The following is a 17,483-nucleotide window of genomic DNA, read 5'->3' as shown; positions in this document are numbered from 1 at the left end:
TGCTCTGGATAAGAGTGTCTGCTCAAATGTAAAAAAAATCATACACTGGCTATCAGTGCCCTTCCTTATGTCTTTGTGGGTGGAGCTGTATTGTACATACACACTATGCAATTTCTATACAATGTAAAGCATCTCGTGGCCTGAAAAACACAGCCATAATTCAAGGTTTCTCTAGCTGCCACCACTGTTTGTACACATTGCTTGATACATTGCTCAGCTCTATGCCCATGTGTGCTCACAGTGGCCCTACTATTAGATACATTATAATACACAACTAAAGACTACAGTGAACAAGAGAAATGTTGTAGTTGTCTTTGCATACTCATTTGAATGAAGCTGAACATAGGAGTTCATTTGCATTCCCACATTTAAATTATTGTTGGTAGAAGAGGATTAGCTATATAAAAGAAGGGCATTATGTAACCCTGTTCTAGGATCAGCTTAAGCGACCATCAAAATTCTGGTAAAAAAACTGGCCTAGGACCAGTACTTAGAGGCACAATGCACCTGTTTTTCAATCAATAACAAATCATTTCTCGGTAACAGTTAAGTACCTTACAATAATAGTTTTCCATTAAAATCAACAAAAATAGATTTTTTTAGCAAAAACATTTTTCTCGAGCAAGAATTTAGCCAGGACTGTCTGGGAGTGGTCCAAGTTGGGAGGGGAAAACTGAAAACTAGCTGTTATTGGCAGAGAGGTTGGAACTCTATTTGTTATTGGACTATTAAAGTTGCACTATGCTGAAATCGCTCCGCCATTTCCTGGTTGCAAAAATTCAAATAGTTCACCTAATTTCAGTTTATGTGATAAAACAAGCACACGTATAGTGTAGAGAATCATTGTACCATCTAAACCATTGTGAAATATATTTTCCATAACCAAACATATATTGTATGTTCAGCTGTTTGAAGCTGGTGTACAAAACTGAAAGTAAAAGATGCAAAAACAAAGCTCAAGAACTGGAAGCATAGAAATAGCGCACATAGAACACATTTACCGCTTGCTAGATTTGCTTTCAATGTGAATGACGGATCTATAACTCACATTTCTATGTGAATTTGGTCAGGTCGCCCAAAAAGTTACATATTACAGCTTTAACCAATTTACTGCCTGGTGATGTCACCAGACAAGCCGAAACTCCCGCCCATGCAAACCTGCTGATTAGGAGGTCCTGTGTAGATTGTATTTTCAACCAATAACTATCAGGAAATAACACTGATCAAATGTTTTCACATACCACCTTTACAGTGTTAGTTTCATCAGCTGTTGTACAATCTGATATGAAACACAGGTAAGAAAGGCACTGGGACTTTAAGGCCACTCAATCCATAAATGATCGGTCCCCTTAGCTACAATACAACAATCAACCTGAAACAAGACAAATAAACAAACCATCACAAAAAAAAGAAAGTATTTATAAAGTGTATATTTTTTTATTTTCTGGTGCAGGTGTTTGGTCATGGCAAGGCCAATGGGGAGCCAACCTGGGCACTGTTACTGACAGGGCTCATCGCTGAGCTGGGCATCCTCATAGCCTCTCTGGACATGGTGGCCCCCATTCTCTCCATGTGAGTCACACACACACACACACACACATGCACGAAACAGACAAAACACACACATATGCACGCAGACATGCACACATCAAACCTGATTATTTAAAAGCAGGCAAATAGGGATTATTTCAAATCATATAATGGTCTGTTGGGTGAACTTGCTGAACTTGGGGCCTCCCGAGTGGCGCAGAAGTCTAAGGCACTGCATCGCAGTGCTAGCTATGCCACTAGAGATTCTAGCTGTGACCGGGAGACCCATGGGGCGGCGCACAATTGGCCCAGCATTGTCCGGGTTAGGGGAGGGTTTGTCCGGCAGGGATGTCCTTGTCCCATTGCGCACTAGCGACTCCTGTGGCGGGCTGGACGCAGTGCACGCTGACACGGTCGCCAGGTGTTTCCTCTGACACATTAGTGCAGCTGGCTTCCAGGTCAAGTGGGCATTGTGTCAAGAAGCACTGCGGCTTGGTTGGGTTGTGTTTCGGAGGACGCACGGCTCTCGACCTACGCCTCTCCCGAGTCCGTACGGGAGTTGCAGCAATGAGACAAGACTGTAACCACCAATTGGATACCACAAAATTGTGGCGAAAAAGGGGTAAAAAATAAAATAAAAAAACAAAAAATGAATTGCTGAACTTACTCCCATCAGCCAAAGTCATGTAGCTTACGTGGGAGAAAACAGACTCTTGGTGACTCTACTTCCCTTCTCAAACACTGTTAATAAACCATAAACCATTTTAAACCATAAACATCTCACAGATGTTTAAAAAACATTATGGTCCTCCGAGGAGTAGTTTGGGTGGCAGGTAGCCTAGCGGGGCCAGTAACTGAAAGGTTGCTGGTTCAAATCCCTGAGCTGACTAGGTAAATAATCTGTTGATGTGCCCTTGAGCAAGGCACTTAACCCTAATTGCTCCTGTAAGTCACTCTGGATAAGAGTATCTGCTAAAATATACTTTAATCAAATCACTTGCATTTTAACAACCACTTCACAAGTGAAACACCTCATTCCAGCCAGGTACTCTGTACACAATCAGCACAAGTGGCTTTGTGTGGAAGGTCACCAAGTGCAGTGGTTCACAAACTGTGGGTCCAGTTATTTTATATATATATTAAGGAACTCAGTCCGGCATTTAACTTACTGTTGAAAGTTATAATAGTAGAATGCACAAGGTAAAATTTTGAAATTGGGTAGTGCATCATCAGTATTCTTCTTGTCATGTCAGTCATTGCATATCTTAGAGAGATATTTATAACGTGTCAGAAATGTCCAGATCAACTAACCCATTTCAGCTAATGTTTTTATGCTAGGTTTTTTAGCCCATAGATTTTGTAGTAATGTTCGAGTCACACAAATATCACATGAATACACGTTATACATGGCATAATGTATAGGACTGAAGGAAATAAGCTTTAAACCTGAAAAATATTCTCTACGCCAACAAGAGGGGTGTGAACAGTTTGTGTCAACAGTGCTTGTGCCCATAGAAATAGATGTTGCGCGCGAGCGGGATGTTCCTCAATGCTGGAAGGGGGGCCTGAGTGAAAAAGTTTGGGAACCCCTGACCTAGTGCACTTTCTAGTGCTTCTGTGTTTTGCCATCAGTTGAGATGTATTTTAGCAGACTACCAGGCCTATACATCCTGCAACAAGTACATAACTGCAAAATTAATATATTGGAATTCCAAATCAATATTTAAATGACTAAATCGGTTTGGACGGAATTACATTTTTTGGTGTGTGATTTTTTTTCTACAGGTTCTTCTTGATGTGCTATCTGTTTGTGAACTTAGCCTGTGCTGTGCAGACTTTACTACGGACACCCAATTGGAGGCCTAGGTTTAAATATTACCACTGGTAAGTACAGTACAGGTGTATGTGCGTGGTTGTGTATCCGTGCATACTGTATGTGAGCGATGTAACACTCATTTGTATATGCGTGGGTGTTGGGTACACTTTCACTCCATTTGAATAATCTACATTGCTTTCTCAGGTGACATATTGGGAAGCTTATCAAAATATTCTGTTGACTGACTGGAGGACTTTATGCAGACTCCAGCTAGAGAGGCATTTTGTTCTCTGGTGTTCTGATAGTAACCTAGAAAGAAGGAACTTCACTGTAATAAGCTTCAGTAGCTGAACAAGTATAGCACCTGTCGTGGAAATTCACCACTCAAACTCAATGTAAAGGAATCAATCTTTATTATCACGACCAGAGAGGTTCACATTCTCAATCCAAGTTTGATGAAAACTCTGAAAAGGGCTTTCCCTCTCAGTCCTTTTATAGTGCTATACAAACAAGTCATATAAGCATGATTTACATTATTTATTATTAACATTGGTTCCTGCATGTGACTGACGAGGTTTCTTCTCTCAAAGCTGGGACCTTGAAACTGAGATACTCATTTTGGATCCCAGAACAAGGTTCTGGGCGTTCTGCCAATTGGTCTGAGGAGGAGGTCACAGTCACCTGCACGAACCAAGATGGAGTGAGAGGAGATGCTGTTTACAATTCAATGCTAGCTCTTCAGACAACAACATTTTCCCTCACATTCCCTCCTTTTATCACTTTGTGATAAATATTGTTACATTTTAAGGTAAGCATTAGATTATGGCTTAAACTATCAAAGGAGGTTCTATCAAAATACGTCTATTAAAGTAAGCGGAATCAACACATAAAACCAGACACTAGATCCTTTAAAACCCCTTCACTCTGGGTTGTAAAATCTAAAATACACACACATACACAAGGGATCTGTAGACCCAGAGGTAAATAAATCTCTAAAGGTTTAATCATTGTTTCCATAGCTCTTACCACAATCGGGCTGCATTGACCTGTTCTGTACAAACTGTCCCTGGGACATCAACTACTAAAAATATAAAACCTGTTGTTTAACAAATCCCCTAGGGCCTTCAAAAAGTTGGTGCTGACTTATCAGCTTAATATTCGGTACTTAAACATTTACTTGGATCTACTCCAATTCCAGACAGTGTTCCTCGTAATGGAAAAAGTGTGTTTTAGATGACATTACCTTCTTATTTAAATCACTGGTATATTCAAACTATCAAATTGAGTAATAATAATTAAAAATTGTCAAAAACGTATCTTATTCAATTATTCATACCTCTGCCCCAAATTTTCCCACTGTTACTGCCGCCTTATCTATTGGTTCACAGGAAGCTTATCTTTAACCTAAACACCAGACGGCAGCCTCTAATATAATATCAGTCCCAATGCTCAATCCCCCTGTCAGTCATGTGACCTTGTATTGAAACATTTATTTCTTCAAATTACTAAGATATTGCATTATTAGAGTGCTATTTGAAAGCCACAAATATTACCATTCACATACTGTCAACACTCATTAAATGTGACATCGACTGACAGACCATGAGTACCATGAATCTTTCCATTTTACTATCTTTATGACTGTCTTTATTTACCTATGCTAGTCTCCATATCGGTTTCCTTCAACTAGGACCCCTCTACTCTTCCCAATAGGGAAAACCCTCTCAATCACTACTGCTAATACACACGGATCACTCTCAAACAATTCTCTGCTTTTACCCCTATTGTAAGGTTTAAAACAAACAAAACAAACATGATAACTTTCTCCTTATTGGAAGGCATTGTTTACATTTTAGTCTACCCTAACAATGTTACTCTATATTTATTACCCATTTCTGTTGGATATTCACTCTCTGCTTCACGCTCATTAAATGTCTATTATTTTGAGAGGAATATGTAATGCGCCGAAATTATAAAATACATCGGCCAATTCAGAAGGGGAGAGACACTTTGGAGGGAGCTTCCTTTTTAAGATAGCTCTCGAGACTAGAGTTTCTTTCTAGGATCAACAGTTATTATAACTGGGCTAGCACTGCCTATCAGTCCACTGTCATTGGAATGTTCTGACCATAAGGTTTCTGGTACCTGAGACAGAATAGACTGGGAGGCAGTGTCAGACTCCCACTCCTCCTGGGGGAGTGGTTAAATTTGCCTGCTTACTCATTGGTTTAATATCTCATCATTTGGGATATCAACAAAAACTCCATTGTGAGTACAATAAATTGTAGCCTTAAGTTTAGTTAACAAGTCTCTACCTAGCAAGTTAAACGGTTGAGTGGGTGAATACAGAAAATCATGTTCAACATTCATTGGTCCTATTGAACAGTGCATGGATTTTGTTTCAGAATGTATTACCGGGGTGGAGGAAATCCCATAAGCATTTATAGTTTTATTGGTTAGGGATAAGTCAAGTCCCGTACCTTTACCAAGAGTGGAGGTAGTAGCACCCGTATCCACCAACATAGGAATTTCTTTCCCTTGTATTTTTACCATAATGTTGCTATACTAAATTGGTATACTTTTCCCTGTGGATATTGCTGTATTAAAGATGTTGTTTCCCTGAGGTGGGTCCCTATTGTGGCTGTTTCATTTAAATTGATTCTTAACAAAGCCTTTGATTTAACGTGGCATGATATTTTGCATTGGAAGCTGTTTTAAAAGCATAGAAAATGCACCAGTCTTTGTCTGAGGCTTTATTTCCCAGACCCTTAAGACAGTCATACTCATCAGAACACTGAGGCTTTATTTCCCAGACCCTTTAGACAGTCATACTCATCAGAACACTGAGGCTTTATTTCCCAGACCCTTTAGACAGTCATACTCATCAGAACACTGAGGCTTTATTTCCCAGACCCTTAAGACAGTCATACTCATCACTGAGGCTTTATTTCCCAGACCCTTTAGACAGTCATACTCATCAGAACACTGAGGCTTTATTTCCCAGACCCTTTAGACAGTCATACTCATCAGAACACTGAGGCTTTATTTCCCAGACTCTTAAGACAGTCATACTCATCACAACACTGAGGCTTTATTTCCCAGACCCTTTAGATAGTCATACTCATCAGAACACTGAGGCTTTATTTCCCAGACCCTTTAGACAGTCATACTCATCAGAACACTGAGGCTTTATTTCCCAGACCCTTTAGACAGTCATACTCATCAGAACACTGAGGCTTTATTTCCCAGACCCTTTAGATAGTCATACTCATCAGAACACTGAGGCTTTATTTCCCAGACCCTTAAGACAGTCATACTCATCAGAACACTGAGGCTTTATTTCCCAGACCCTTTAGATAGTCATACTCATCAGAACACTTGATAGTGGCCATTCCATCAGTCCTCTTGGTTATGAGGGCCCAGCAGGATTCTCCTTCTCCAATGACCATCTACTTCTGGGCCACTACTCCGGGCCTGCGTTGGTCCCTTTGGCTCAGGACTCATCTCACCCTCTTCTGCACTACTCCAGGCCTGTGTTGGTCATTTTGGCTCAGGACTCATCTCACCCACTGTCAGGTTTCCACAGTGGAGGTGGTCAGAAGAACTTGGTACGGCACTCTCCAACAGAGGTCCTTCCAACTCTCTCTCCTGAAGTCTTTGACCACCACGAAGTCACCTGGGTTGAAATAGTGCTCAGCTCCACCTGCCAAGTTTGGCAAAGACACCTTCACCCGGGGGAAAAGTCTTTTAAGAATACTGTTAAGGGTGACACAATTCTAAACCATGTCTTCCTCCATTCCTTGCAGGGACACCCTGTTCTTGGGAAAAGGTGCATTAGTCATCCTCATGGGATGGCCAGTCAGCACCTCGTGTGGAGAGAGACCAGTGACTGTGTGGGATCTGGCTCTCATACTCAGTGCCACTGGAAGCACCTTTACCCATGTCAGGCTTGTTTCACCAATTAGTTTAAACAATTTTGTTTTCAGAGTTTGGTTCAACATTGTTAGTCATGCAAATCAAACATTGTACAACCCCACCACCAGAGAAATGTCCTGCAAGCACAGTAAAACCTACTGTACACCAATATCAGCCCCCCGTACCTCTCTGATTCAGAGGGGTTGGGTTAAATGCGGAAAATACATTTCAGTTGAATGCATTCAGTTGTACAACTGACTAGGTACCCCCCTTTCCCTTATTTATTCATTTATTTACAAGATCCACCATCCCTCTTTTGGCAAGGAATTGGAAAGTACAACGGGGCATGGCTGGTCTGCTCCACTCATCCAGCCATACACCCGAGGTGTCCTTCTCTGATGCATCAGCCGTTGCCTGCAGAGTCATTAACAGAGAAAGGGTTAGTGGAAGCGGGAACTGCTGCCATGTGAAGGAGCGGGAAACAGAAGAGGAATCGGCAAATTTAGCAGCGCGGTCAGCCTTAGTGTTTCCCAGAGGAATGTTGTCATTAGAGGAAGAATGCGCCTGACACTTGATTACAGAAACAGAGTGCAGCTGGACTGCCTCTAAGAGAGACGAGCACTTTCCACAGTTTCTAAAACAATCACAACAGCATAACCAACTAACTGATTCCCTTTTTCGTTTCTCTGGGCAGACCCATCTACAAAAAACTAAAAGTCTGGATTGTCTAATGGGGTATCTCTCAAGTTCAACCTAGGGCTACAGTCAGCTTCAATAGCTAAATCACAGTCATGTCACTGGTATCTGCTGCAGGGAGAAGAGTTGAAGGGTTAAGAATGTTCTGATAGTCTAGCAGTCTCGCAGGCATCAAATGAGCCATTTTTGCCTGTTTAATAATTGCCTCCACCACATGGGGCACATGTACGGTTAGAGGAGACATTGCCACAATATCAGAACATCTCACCAGTCCAGACCACAGCTTCACTCGCCTCCATCTTTCTCCCATAAATATAATCCTGCAGCGGTTTAACTTATTAATTGCCTCTGATCTACCAGTGGAGAGGACATAACAGGTTTAGGCAAAGCTTTAATTGCCTCTAATCTATCTTTGGAGAGGGTGCGACCCTCAGAAGTAATGTCATGACCCAAATATTTAACCGGCATAATTGCATCTTACTGGGGGAAACTTTATGACCATTTTCTGCCAAAGAAAATCAACAATGCCTGAGTGTCCTCGTGACACATCTCCTCTGATTGTGAGCAAACCAACAAATGGTCAACATACTGAACCAAAACACTCCCTCCAGGATCAACAAAAGAAGAGAGGAGAAGAGAAAAAAAAGAAAGAAAGGAAGAAAGAAAGAAAGAAAGAAAGAAAAAGAAAGCATGAGCTAAATCAATTACTAAAAAACAAACTACCTGGAGGCACCTGGGATAAAATGGTAACAGTGTTAGGCACCAGGGGTGCTCTAGCATGTACAGCATCGTTTACTATTCTGTCTGGCACAAAACGATATTCACCAGATGGTTTCCTAACAGGTCAAATTGGTGTGTTACAGGGCAAATTCGGGCAGAGAACCAGAGCGCCTCTTTCAACTAATGCACTATGGGAATGATACCCTTTTTGGCTTTTTTGCTAAGAGGGTACTGAGCTTTGTAAGGTCTGTGGGTGCTTTTTGGAACGACCACAACTGGTGCAGCTCCTTTCATGCATCCAATAGTATAGTATAAAGAGTACTACAGTATATCTGTGTGTTTCCCCCACAGGGCTCTGTCTTTTCTGGGTATGAGTATGTGTCTGGCTCTGATGTTCATCTCCTCCTGGTATTATGCCATCGTGGCCATGTGCATCGCTGGCATGATCTACAAGTACATTGAGTACCAGGGGTATGTCTGGACTCTTACCGTCTCATATCATAATTGTATATCATTGGGTCACTATATGAGTTAGCTATTTAGGCCAGAGTATATATTCTGATGCTGTCACTCTGTCTCTCTCAGAGCGGAGAAGGAGTGGGGAGATGGGATACGAGGTTTGTCCCTCAGTGCTGCGCGCTACTCTCTGCTACGGCTGGAGCATGGACCACCTCACACTAAAAACTGGAGGTAAACATCCTTCCTCATCCATAGTCTTAGATATCCGGTATCTCCAACTTCAGATATGCATAGCTACCTCTTCCTCTTCATACATTCTGTACTTTCTCTCACTCTACAGTTTTTACTGTTGTTTTTTAGTTGTTTATTAGTACTTCCAGGTAGATTCTCATGTTCTTTGTCTCTCTTGCCCATCCACTCTCCAGGCCCCAGGTCCTGGTGCTGTTGAAGCTGGATGAGGACCTCCATGTGAAGTATCCCCGTCTGTTGACCTTTGTCTCCCAGCTGAAGGCAGGGAAGGGCCTGACCATAGTGGGCTCTGTCATCCAGGGACAGTTCCTGGACAGCTACGGAGAAACACAGGCCTCTGAACAGGTAGGGATAGAGCTGTAACTTGTTTCTCCGATAGCCTACTGTGTGTACAAGGAAAATACCTTTTGCCGTACTGTAGCTATATTGAATCAGTTCAGGATTGTTTGAAGGCTGTTACCTTCATCGCTAGGTCATACAGTCCACTTTATAAAGCTATAAGAAAGAGATTGAATTTCTGTTGTCTCCTCTGTGCCAATAAGAATAAGTGAGTTTATTACCAGCTTTATGATTACCTGCATTGTCTGCTCTCAACCTCGTCAGGCCGTAAAGAACATGATGGAGATCGAGCGGGTGAAGGGATTCTGCCAGGTGGTTGTGGCGTCCAAGGTGAGGGAGGGCATTGCCCACCTGATCCAGTCATGTGGCCTGGGGGGCATGAAGCACAACACAGTGGTGATGGGATGGCCCTACGGATGGAGGCAAAGTGAAGACCCCCGCGCATGGAAGACATTCATTAGTAAGACTCTGATTTACTGTAAACTAGCCTGGTCCTACACATGGATCTGACCCGTTCCCATAATAATATTCCAAACCATAACCTCATCCCAGTTTCTCCATGAGAGCATTGACCATCTCTATGTTTCTGTGGGTTTGGTGCTGTCCTTCAGCCTGTATAGTATTTGAAACATTACGTGCTAACTCTTTAGTTAACTGATAGCATCAGCATTGAACTGTATAACATTACATATTAAACAAAGTAAACATATTTACCTCTCTGTGCCCCTCCCCACAGATACAGTCCGCTGTACCACAGCAGCCCACCTGGCTCTAATGGTGCCCAAGAACGTTTCCTTCTACCCCAGCAACCACGAACGCTTCACAGACGGCACCATCGATGTGTGGTGGATCGTCCATGACGGAGGAATGCTCATGCTGCTACCTTTCCTGCTCAAACAGCACAAGGTAAAGTCCCGCGCACATCAATGCAGAAACTCTGGGAGCATGTACTGTTGGCCACCATGACTTGAGAGAGACTAAAGAAGAATGGATTTGTTGGTCAGAAAAGGATCTACATTTACATTTTAGCAGACGCTCTTATCCAGAGTGACTTACAGGAGCAATTAGGGTTAAGTGCCTTGCTCAAGGGCACGTGGGCAGAATTTTCACCTAGTCGGCTCAGGGATTGGAACCAGAGACCTTTCAGTTACTAGCCCAATGCTCTTAACTGCTAGACTACTCCATTCTTACCATGGTGTGTGTTTCAGGTTTGGAGGAAGTGTAAGATGCGTATCTTCACTGTGGCCCAGATGGATGACAACAGTATTCAGATGAAGAAGGACCTGGCTACGTTCCTGTACCAGCTGAGAATAGAGGCAGAGGTGGAGGTGGTGGAAATGGTGTGAGATGTTCCTCCTTAAAGCTAATTATGTAATGATGGTGGAGACGGTGAGAGATGAACCTCCTTAAATCTAATTATGTAATGATGGTGGAGACGGTGAGAGATGAACCTCCTTAAATCTAATTATGTAATGATGGTGGAGATGGTGAGAGATGAACCTCCTTAAATCTAATTATGTAATGATGGTGGAGATGGTGAGAGATTAACCTCCTTAAATCTAATTATGTAATGATGGTGGAGATGGTGAGAGATGAACCTCCTTAAATCTAATTATGTAATGATGGTGGAGACGGTGAGAGATGAACCTCCTTAAATCTAATTATGTAATGATGGTGGAGACGGTGAGAGATGAACCTCCTTAAATCTAATTATGTAATGATGGTGGAGACGGTGAGAGATGAACCTCCTTAAATCTAATTATGTAATGATGGTGGAGATGGTGAGAGATGAACCTCCTTAAATCTAATTATGTAATGATGGTGGAGACGGTGAGAGATGAACCTCCTTAAATCTAATTATGTAATGATGGTGGAGATGGTGAGAGATGAACCTCCTTAAAGCTAATTATGTAATGATGGGGGAGATGGTGAGAGATGAACCTCCTTAAAGCTAATTATGTAATGATGGGGGAGATGGTGAGAGATGAACCTCCTTAAAGCTAATTATGTAATGATGGTGGAGATGGTGAGAGATGAATCTCCTTAAATCTAATTATGTAATGATGGTGGAGACGGTGAGAGATGAACCTCCTTAAATCTAATTATGTAATGATGGTGGAGACGGTGAGAGATGAACCTCCTTAAATCTAATTATGTAATGATGGTGGAGACGGTGAGAGATGAACCTCCTTAAATCTAATTATGTAATGATGGTGGAGACGGTGAGAGATGAACCTCCTTAAATCTAATTATGTAATGATGGTGGAGACGGTGAGAGATGAACCTCCTTAAATCTAATTATGTAATGATGGTGGAGACGGTGAGAGATGAACCTCCTTAAATCTAATTATGTAATGATGGTGGAGACGGTGAGAGATGAACCTCCTTAAATCTAATTATGTAATGATGGTGGAGACGGTGAGAGATGAACCTCCTTAAATCTAATTATGTAATGATGGTGGAGACGGTGAGAGATGAACCTCCTTAAATCTAATTATGTAATGATGGTGGAGACGGTGAGAGATAAACCTCCTTAAATCTAATTATGTAATGATGGTGGAGACGGTGAGAGATGAACCTCCTTAAAGCTAATTATGTAATGATGGTGGAGACGGTGAGAGATGAACCTCCTTAAAGCTAATTATGTAATGATGGTGGAGACGGTGAGAGATGAACCTCCTTAAATCTAATTATGTAATGATGGTGGAGACGGTGAGAGATGAACCTCCTTAAATCTAATTATATAATGATGGTGGAGACGGTGAGAGATGAACCTCCTTAAATCTAATTATGTAATGATGGTGGAGACGGTGAGAGATGAACCTCCTTAAATCTAATTATGTAATGATGGTGAGATGGGGAGTAGAGTCCCTCATACCAGGAGTCAAACATGCAATCCAACTAAGAGTTTCCATTTTTAAATTACTTCTCTCCCCTTAGTGTATTCAAAGGTCAGGTATTTACATACACCATGTTAATAATTTCAGCATGACAGCGACATCTCGGCCTACACGTATGAGAGGACTCTGATGATGGAGCAGAGGTCTCAGATGCTCAGACAGATGAGGCTGTCCAGCGCAGAGAGAGAAAGAGAGGTACATATTACACATCAACAAACATCAACAAACATCCACAGAATTACACCTGTCAGACCAAACATACATAACAATAGTTGTGGACCACAGTGAAGGACATATTGAGCTGGTTTCCCAGACCCAGATGTCTTCTTCTGTATTTAAGCATGTTCAGTTGTAGAATCTCCATTGAAAGTGTGATTTATCCCAGTAGTAGGTTTAATCTGGGGCTGGGAACCAATACACTACATGACCAAAAGTATGTGGACACCTGCTCGTCGAACATCTCATTGCAAAACCATGGGCGTTAATATGGAGTTGGTCCCCCCTTTGCTGCTGTAACAGCCTCCACTCTTCTGGCAAGGCTTTCCACTAGATGATGGAACATTGCTGCAGGGACTTGCTTCCATTCAGCCACGAGCATTAGTTAGGTCGGGCACTGATGTTGGGCGATTAGGCCTGGCTCACAGTCAGCGTTCCAATTCATCCCAAAGGTGTTCGATGGGGTTGAGGTCAGGGCTCTATACAGGCCAGTCAAGTTCTTCCACACCGATCTCAACAAACCATTTCTGTAAGGACCTTGTTTTGTCATGCTGAAACAGGAAAGGGCCTTCCCCAAACTGTTTCCACGAAGTTGGAAGCACAGAATCGTCTAGAATGTCATTGTATGCTGTAGGGCCTTCCCTTCACTGGAACTAAGGGGCCCAGCCCAAACCATGAAAAACAACCCCAGACCATTATTCACCAAACTTTACAGTTGGGGCAGGTAGCATTCTCATTGGCATCCGCCAAACCAAGATTCGTTCGTTGGACTGCCAGATGGTGAAGAGTGATTCATCACTCCAGAGAACGCATTTCCACTGCTCCAGAGTCCAATGGCGGTGAGCTTTACACCACTCCAGCCGATGCTCGACATTGCGCATAGTGGTCTTAGGCTTGTGTGCTGCTGCTCGGCCATGGAAACCCATTTCATGAAGCTCCCGACAAATAGTTATTGTGCTGATGTTGCTTCCAGAAGCAGTTTGGAACTTGGTAGTGAGAGTTGCAACCGAGGACGGCGGTCCCATTCTGTGAGCTTGTGTGACCTACCACTTCGCAGCTGAGTCGTTGTTTCTCCTAGACGTTTCCACTTCACAATAACACCACTTACAGTTGACCGGGGCAGCTCTAGCAGGGCGGATTGACTTGTTGGAAAGGTGGCATCCTATGACGGTGCCACGTTGAAGTCACTGAGCTTTTCAGTAAGGTCATTCTTCTGCCAATGTTTGTCTATGGAGATTGCATGTCTGTGTGCTCGATTATACAACTGTCCACAACGGGTGTGGGTGAAATAGCCAAATCCACTAATTTGAAGGGGTGTCCACATACTTGTGTATATTTAGTGTATCTACACTAGCATTAAATGAAACAATGTATGGCCATGCATTTCAAGTCACTCTAGTATGGACATGAGGACATTGTATCCCCTGCACTCTGCCCCCTATAGGCCCAGCTGGTAAAGGACAGACACTCTCTGATCCGTATGGGCAGCCTGTACTCAGACGAGGAGGAGGAGGTGGTGGAGCCTGTAGCTGATAAGATCCAGATGACCTGGACCAAGGAGAAGTACGAGGCAGAGAGGAGGAACAGGAACAACGCACCAGAGAACTTCAGAGAACTCATGAGCCTCAAACCGTGAGTCACTTGTTGTTGGTCTATTGGAAGGCCAGGAGTTTTTCTTGAGACACGTGATCTGACGAGGAAAACCCCCAGGCCTTTCACGTGGTTAGGAAAATCTCCATCTGGCCCCACCTGAGGTATTCCATTCTCGCTAGTCTTCCTTCTTCACTCTCTCCTCCTCATCTCCTCTCTCTCTCTTTTCTGCCTCTGTCATCTTGCCTGTAAATTCATGTGAGTAATATGTTAATCTGATCACTCTGTCTGTAAATCCCTGTGAGTAATATGTTAATCTGATCACTCTGTCTGTAAATTCCTGTAAATAATATGTTAATCTGATCACTCTGTCTGTAAATTATTTTTAATGATATGTTATTCTGATCACTCTGTCTGTAGATTCCTGGGAGTAATATGTTAATCTGATCACTCTGTCTGCTAATTCCTTTTAATGATATGTTATTCTGATCACTCGGAGTCTGTAAATTCCTGTGAGTAATATGTTAATCTGATCACTCAGTGTGTAAATTCCTGTGAGTAATATGTTAATCTGATCACTCTGTCTGTAAATTCCTGTGAGTAATATGTTAATCTGATCACTCTGTCTGTAAATTCCTGTGAGTAATATGTTATTCTGATCACTCTGTCTGTAAATTCCTGTAAGTAATATGTTAATCTGATCACTCTGTCTGTAAATTATTTTTAATAATATGTTTTTCTGATCACTCTGTCTATAGATTCCTGTGAGTAATATGTTAATCTGATCACTCTGTCTGTAAATTATTTTTAATGATATGTTATTCTGATCATTCAGAGTCTGTAAATTCCATGCAATGGATTGGATGGAGGGGGGAGTGTGCTTTGTTATGTGGACTGCACTTAATGTCTTTCTGATTTATGACTGAGTTGGTTCATGCTGTCCACTGTTGGATATCTGAACATTATTCCACGGCATTGTTAAAGGGATAGTTCACCCAAATTACAAAATTACATATTGGATTTCTTACCCTGTAAGCAGTCTATGTACAAGGTATGACAGCAATCCGTGCTTTGGTATAGTTTCCTTGGCACCTTTTCCACATACTAACGTTTTAGCATTTGTGGCACAAATCCCATTAAAATCATGGGACCAATATTCACATTTTTTGCGCATCATGTTCAAAACTTCTATAAGGTACTTTTTTGAGGTTCAAAATCAATTGTAGATACTTTTGGATGATTTGGACACGATGAGTGAAAAATTATAATATCGGTCCCATGACGTGAGCATGTGGAAACAGAGCCAGGGAAACTGGATTGCTGTCATACGTTGTCCATAGACTGCACACGGGGTAAGGAAACCAATCTGTAATTTGGGTGAACTATCCCTTTAAATAATTGAATGTTCTGGATTGCATTTGTAACATCTGTTTGTGGTTGTGTCCCAGGGACCAGTCCAATGTGCGGCGGATGCACACGGCAGTGAAGCTGAACGAGGTGATCGTCAACAAGTCCCATGATGCTCGTCTGGTGCTGCTCAACATGCCGGGGCCGCCACGCAACACAGACGGAGACGAGAACTGTATCCTTCACTAACAGCCGCTCTCATTGTACTGGACAACACTGGTCTTAGAGGTCTGTGTGGTACAATATTTCATTTTTTAGGACAATGTTTTAGGGCTAATTATTTTTTATTTCTTTTTATTTATCCGTTATTTCCCCTCATTATGGGGTTAGGGAGTGTAATTTGGGGTTGAGTGTAGCATGAGTTGTGTAAAAGGTGAAAGAATGAGTAGGAGTAGATGGCCAGCCAGCATACACGAAAGATTTGGCAATGTGACCCGAGATGAAAGACTACTGGCTTTTAAGCTGAACATCAAATCTGCTGCGTACACATATTTGCAGATGTAATCGCAGGTGCAGTGATGCAGAGTTGCTGGTTATAACAGTGCTTAACTCTGGCCCAGATATGGAGTTTCTGGAGGTGCTGACGGAAGGTCTGGAGAGAGTGCTGCTGGTGAGAGGAGGAGGACGAGAGGTCATCACTATCTACTCCTGACCTATCAGAAACCACTCGGCTCACAGGTCACGACACTGCCTCGACAGGAGACATTCCACCCCGACCACCGGGGGCACTGCAGCACCGGTAGCAGCATCCAGCCGATCCTCAACATACAGTACATACAAACTGAGCCAATTAATGATGGAATTAAGAGGACTTTTATTGTGGAATTTGAGGACCACAGAAAGCAATAATTTGCCTGGCATTTCTGCGGAATGTATTGCCTTCCATGAGGACAGTAACCTTTAAAGATGCCATGCTATAATTCCCTCATGAATCCCTTATTGCCAAGGCAACTAAAGCTTGGGTCATTCACAAACCTATTTCTGCAATAGGAGACCGTTAACAACTGCTACTTTTACACATACATCCATCGAACATGAATTTTCTATGTCGACTGAGTCAGTATTTTTGTATTGTTTGCAGCAAAGAAATGATGGTGGGCTTTCCCTCATCAAGGATTAGCTTGCCAGATAGCACAGTCTTGGGTGGTCCGTATGAAGGCCTCTGTGTTGAGTGCCAATTTGAGTTATTTTTTCACAACCTTTTCATGGTTGGTGGAATAATAACTTTTGTATTTATTTTCTTATTTATTTTCAGAACCTTCCCCCGATGACGATAAGATTTTTCGCATTGTAGATAATGAAATGCTAGTTGGGGTATTTCAACAGATGGCGCAGAGAGTGCTTGTACATGTGGATGCCAGAGATTGTATTGAAACATTATTTTACTGGATGATGATTTGTAATTGTTGAAAGAGAAGAGGTTTTAAATCATTGACAATTATACATTACATGTAATCTGCTATTTCTGTACAAAAGTCATTATTATAGGCATGAAGACTACTTTCAGGGCCACCTGAACAGAGTAGCATATGCACACATTTCCTTTTCTTTCCTGTAGACTGCAAGAGCTGTAAAGGCGAAGAGTATTTTTCTGAACTTAGCAATAAAATCATGATTCATTTCCCTATTCAACCAGAATTGAACTA

General features: G+C 42.2%; 1 protein-coding gene and 1 long non-coding RNA gene across 3 annotated transcripts in view; one reads left to right on the top strand and one right to left on the bottom strand.

Annotated features, from left to right (window-relative positions):
* Nucleotides 1–17,469, top strand: part of LOC115167012 (solute carrier family 12 member 4) — a 48,956-nt gene extending 31,487 nt beyond the window's left edge. For both annotated transcript variants that reach the window (XM_029721018.1, XM_029721019.1), the window contains exons 13-24: nucleotides 1,454–1,572; nucleotides 3,316–3,414; nucleotides 9,029–9,148; nucleotides 9,263–9,367; nucleotides 9,562–9,730; nucleotides 9,989–10,184; nucleotides 10,461–10,630; nucleotides 10,933–11,064; nucleotides 12,712–12,819; nucleotides 14,285–14,472; nucleotides 15,879–16,012; nucleotides 16,398–17,469. In XM_029721018.1, coding sequence (XP_029576878.1) covers nucleotides 1,454–1,572; nucleotides 3,316–3,414; nucleotides 9,029–9,148; nucleotides 9,263–9,367; nucleotides 9,562–9,730; nucleotides 9,989–10,184; nucleotides 10,461–10,630; nucleotides 10,933–11,064; nucleotides 12,712–12,819; nucleotides 14,285–14,472; nucleotides 15,879–16,012; nucleotides 16,398–16,489 — 1,632 coding nt within the window. In that variant the 3' untranslated portion in view covers nucleotides 16,490–17,469. The remainder of the gene's footprint in view (nucleotides 1–1,453; nucleotides 1,573–3,315; nucleotides 3,415–9,028; nucleotides 9,149–9,262; nucleotides 9,368–9,561; nucleotides 9,731–9,988; nucleotides 10,185–10,460; nucleotides 10,631–10,932; nucleotides 11,065–12,711; nucleotides 12,820–14,284; nucleotides 14,473–15,878; nucleotides 16,013–16,397) is intronic.
* Nucleotides 9,507–10,051, bottom strand: LOC115167014 (uncharacterized). Its single transcript, XR_003870424.1, has 2 exons — nucleotides 9,961–10,051; nucleotides 9,507–9,702 (listed from the first exon to the last, which is right to left on the bottom strand). It is a non-coding gene; the product is annotated as an uncharacterized LOC115167014 (long non-coding RNA).
* Nucleotides 17,470–17,483: the final 14 nt, after the last annotated feature.

Source organism: Salmo trutta, chromosome 29, assembly GCF_901001165.1.
Source record: "Salmo trutta chromosome 29, fSalTru1.1, whole genome shotgun sequence".
Taxonomy (NCBI): Eukaryota; Metazoa; Chordata; class Actinopteri; order Salmoniformes; family Salmonidae; genus Salmo; species Salmo trutta.
Note: the sequence above shows the minus strand (reverse complement) of the source record. Positions and strands in the feature narration are given on the sequence as shown.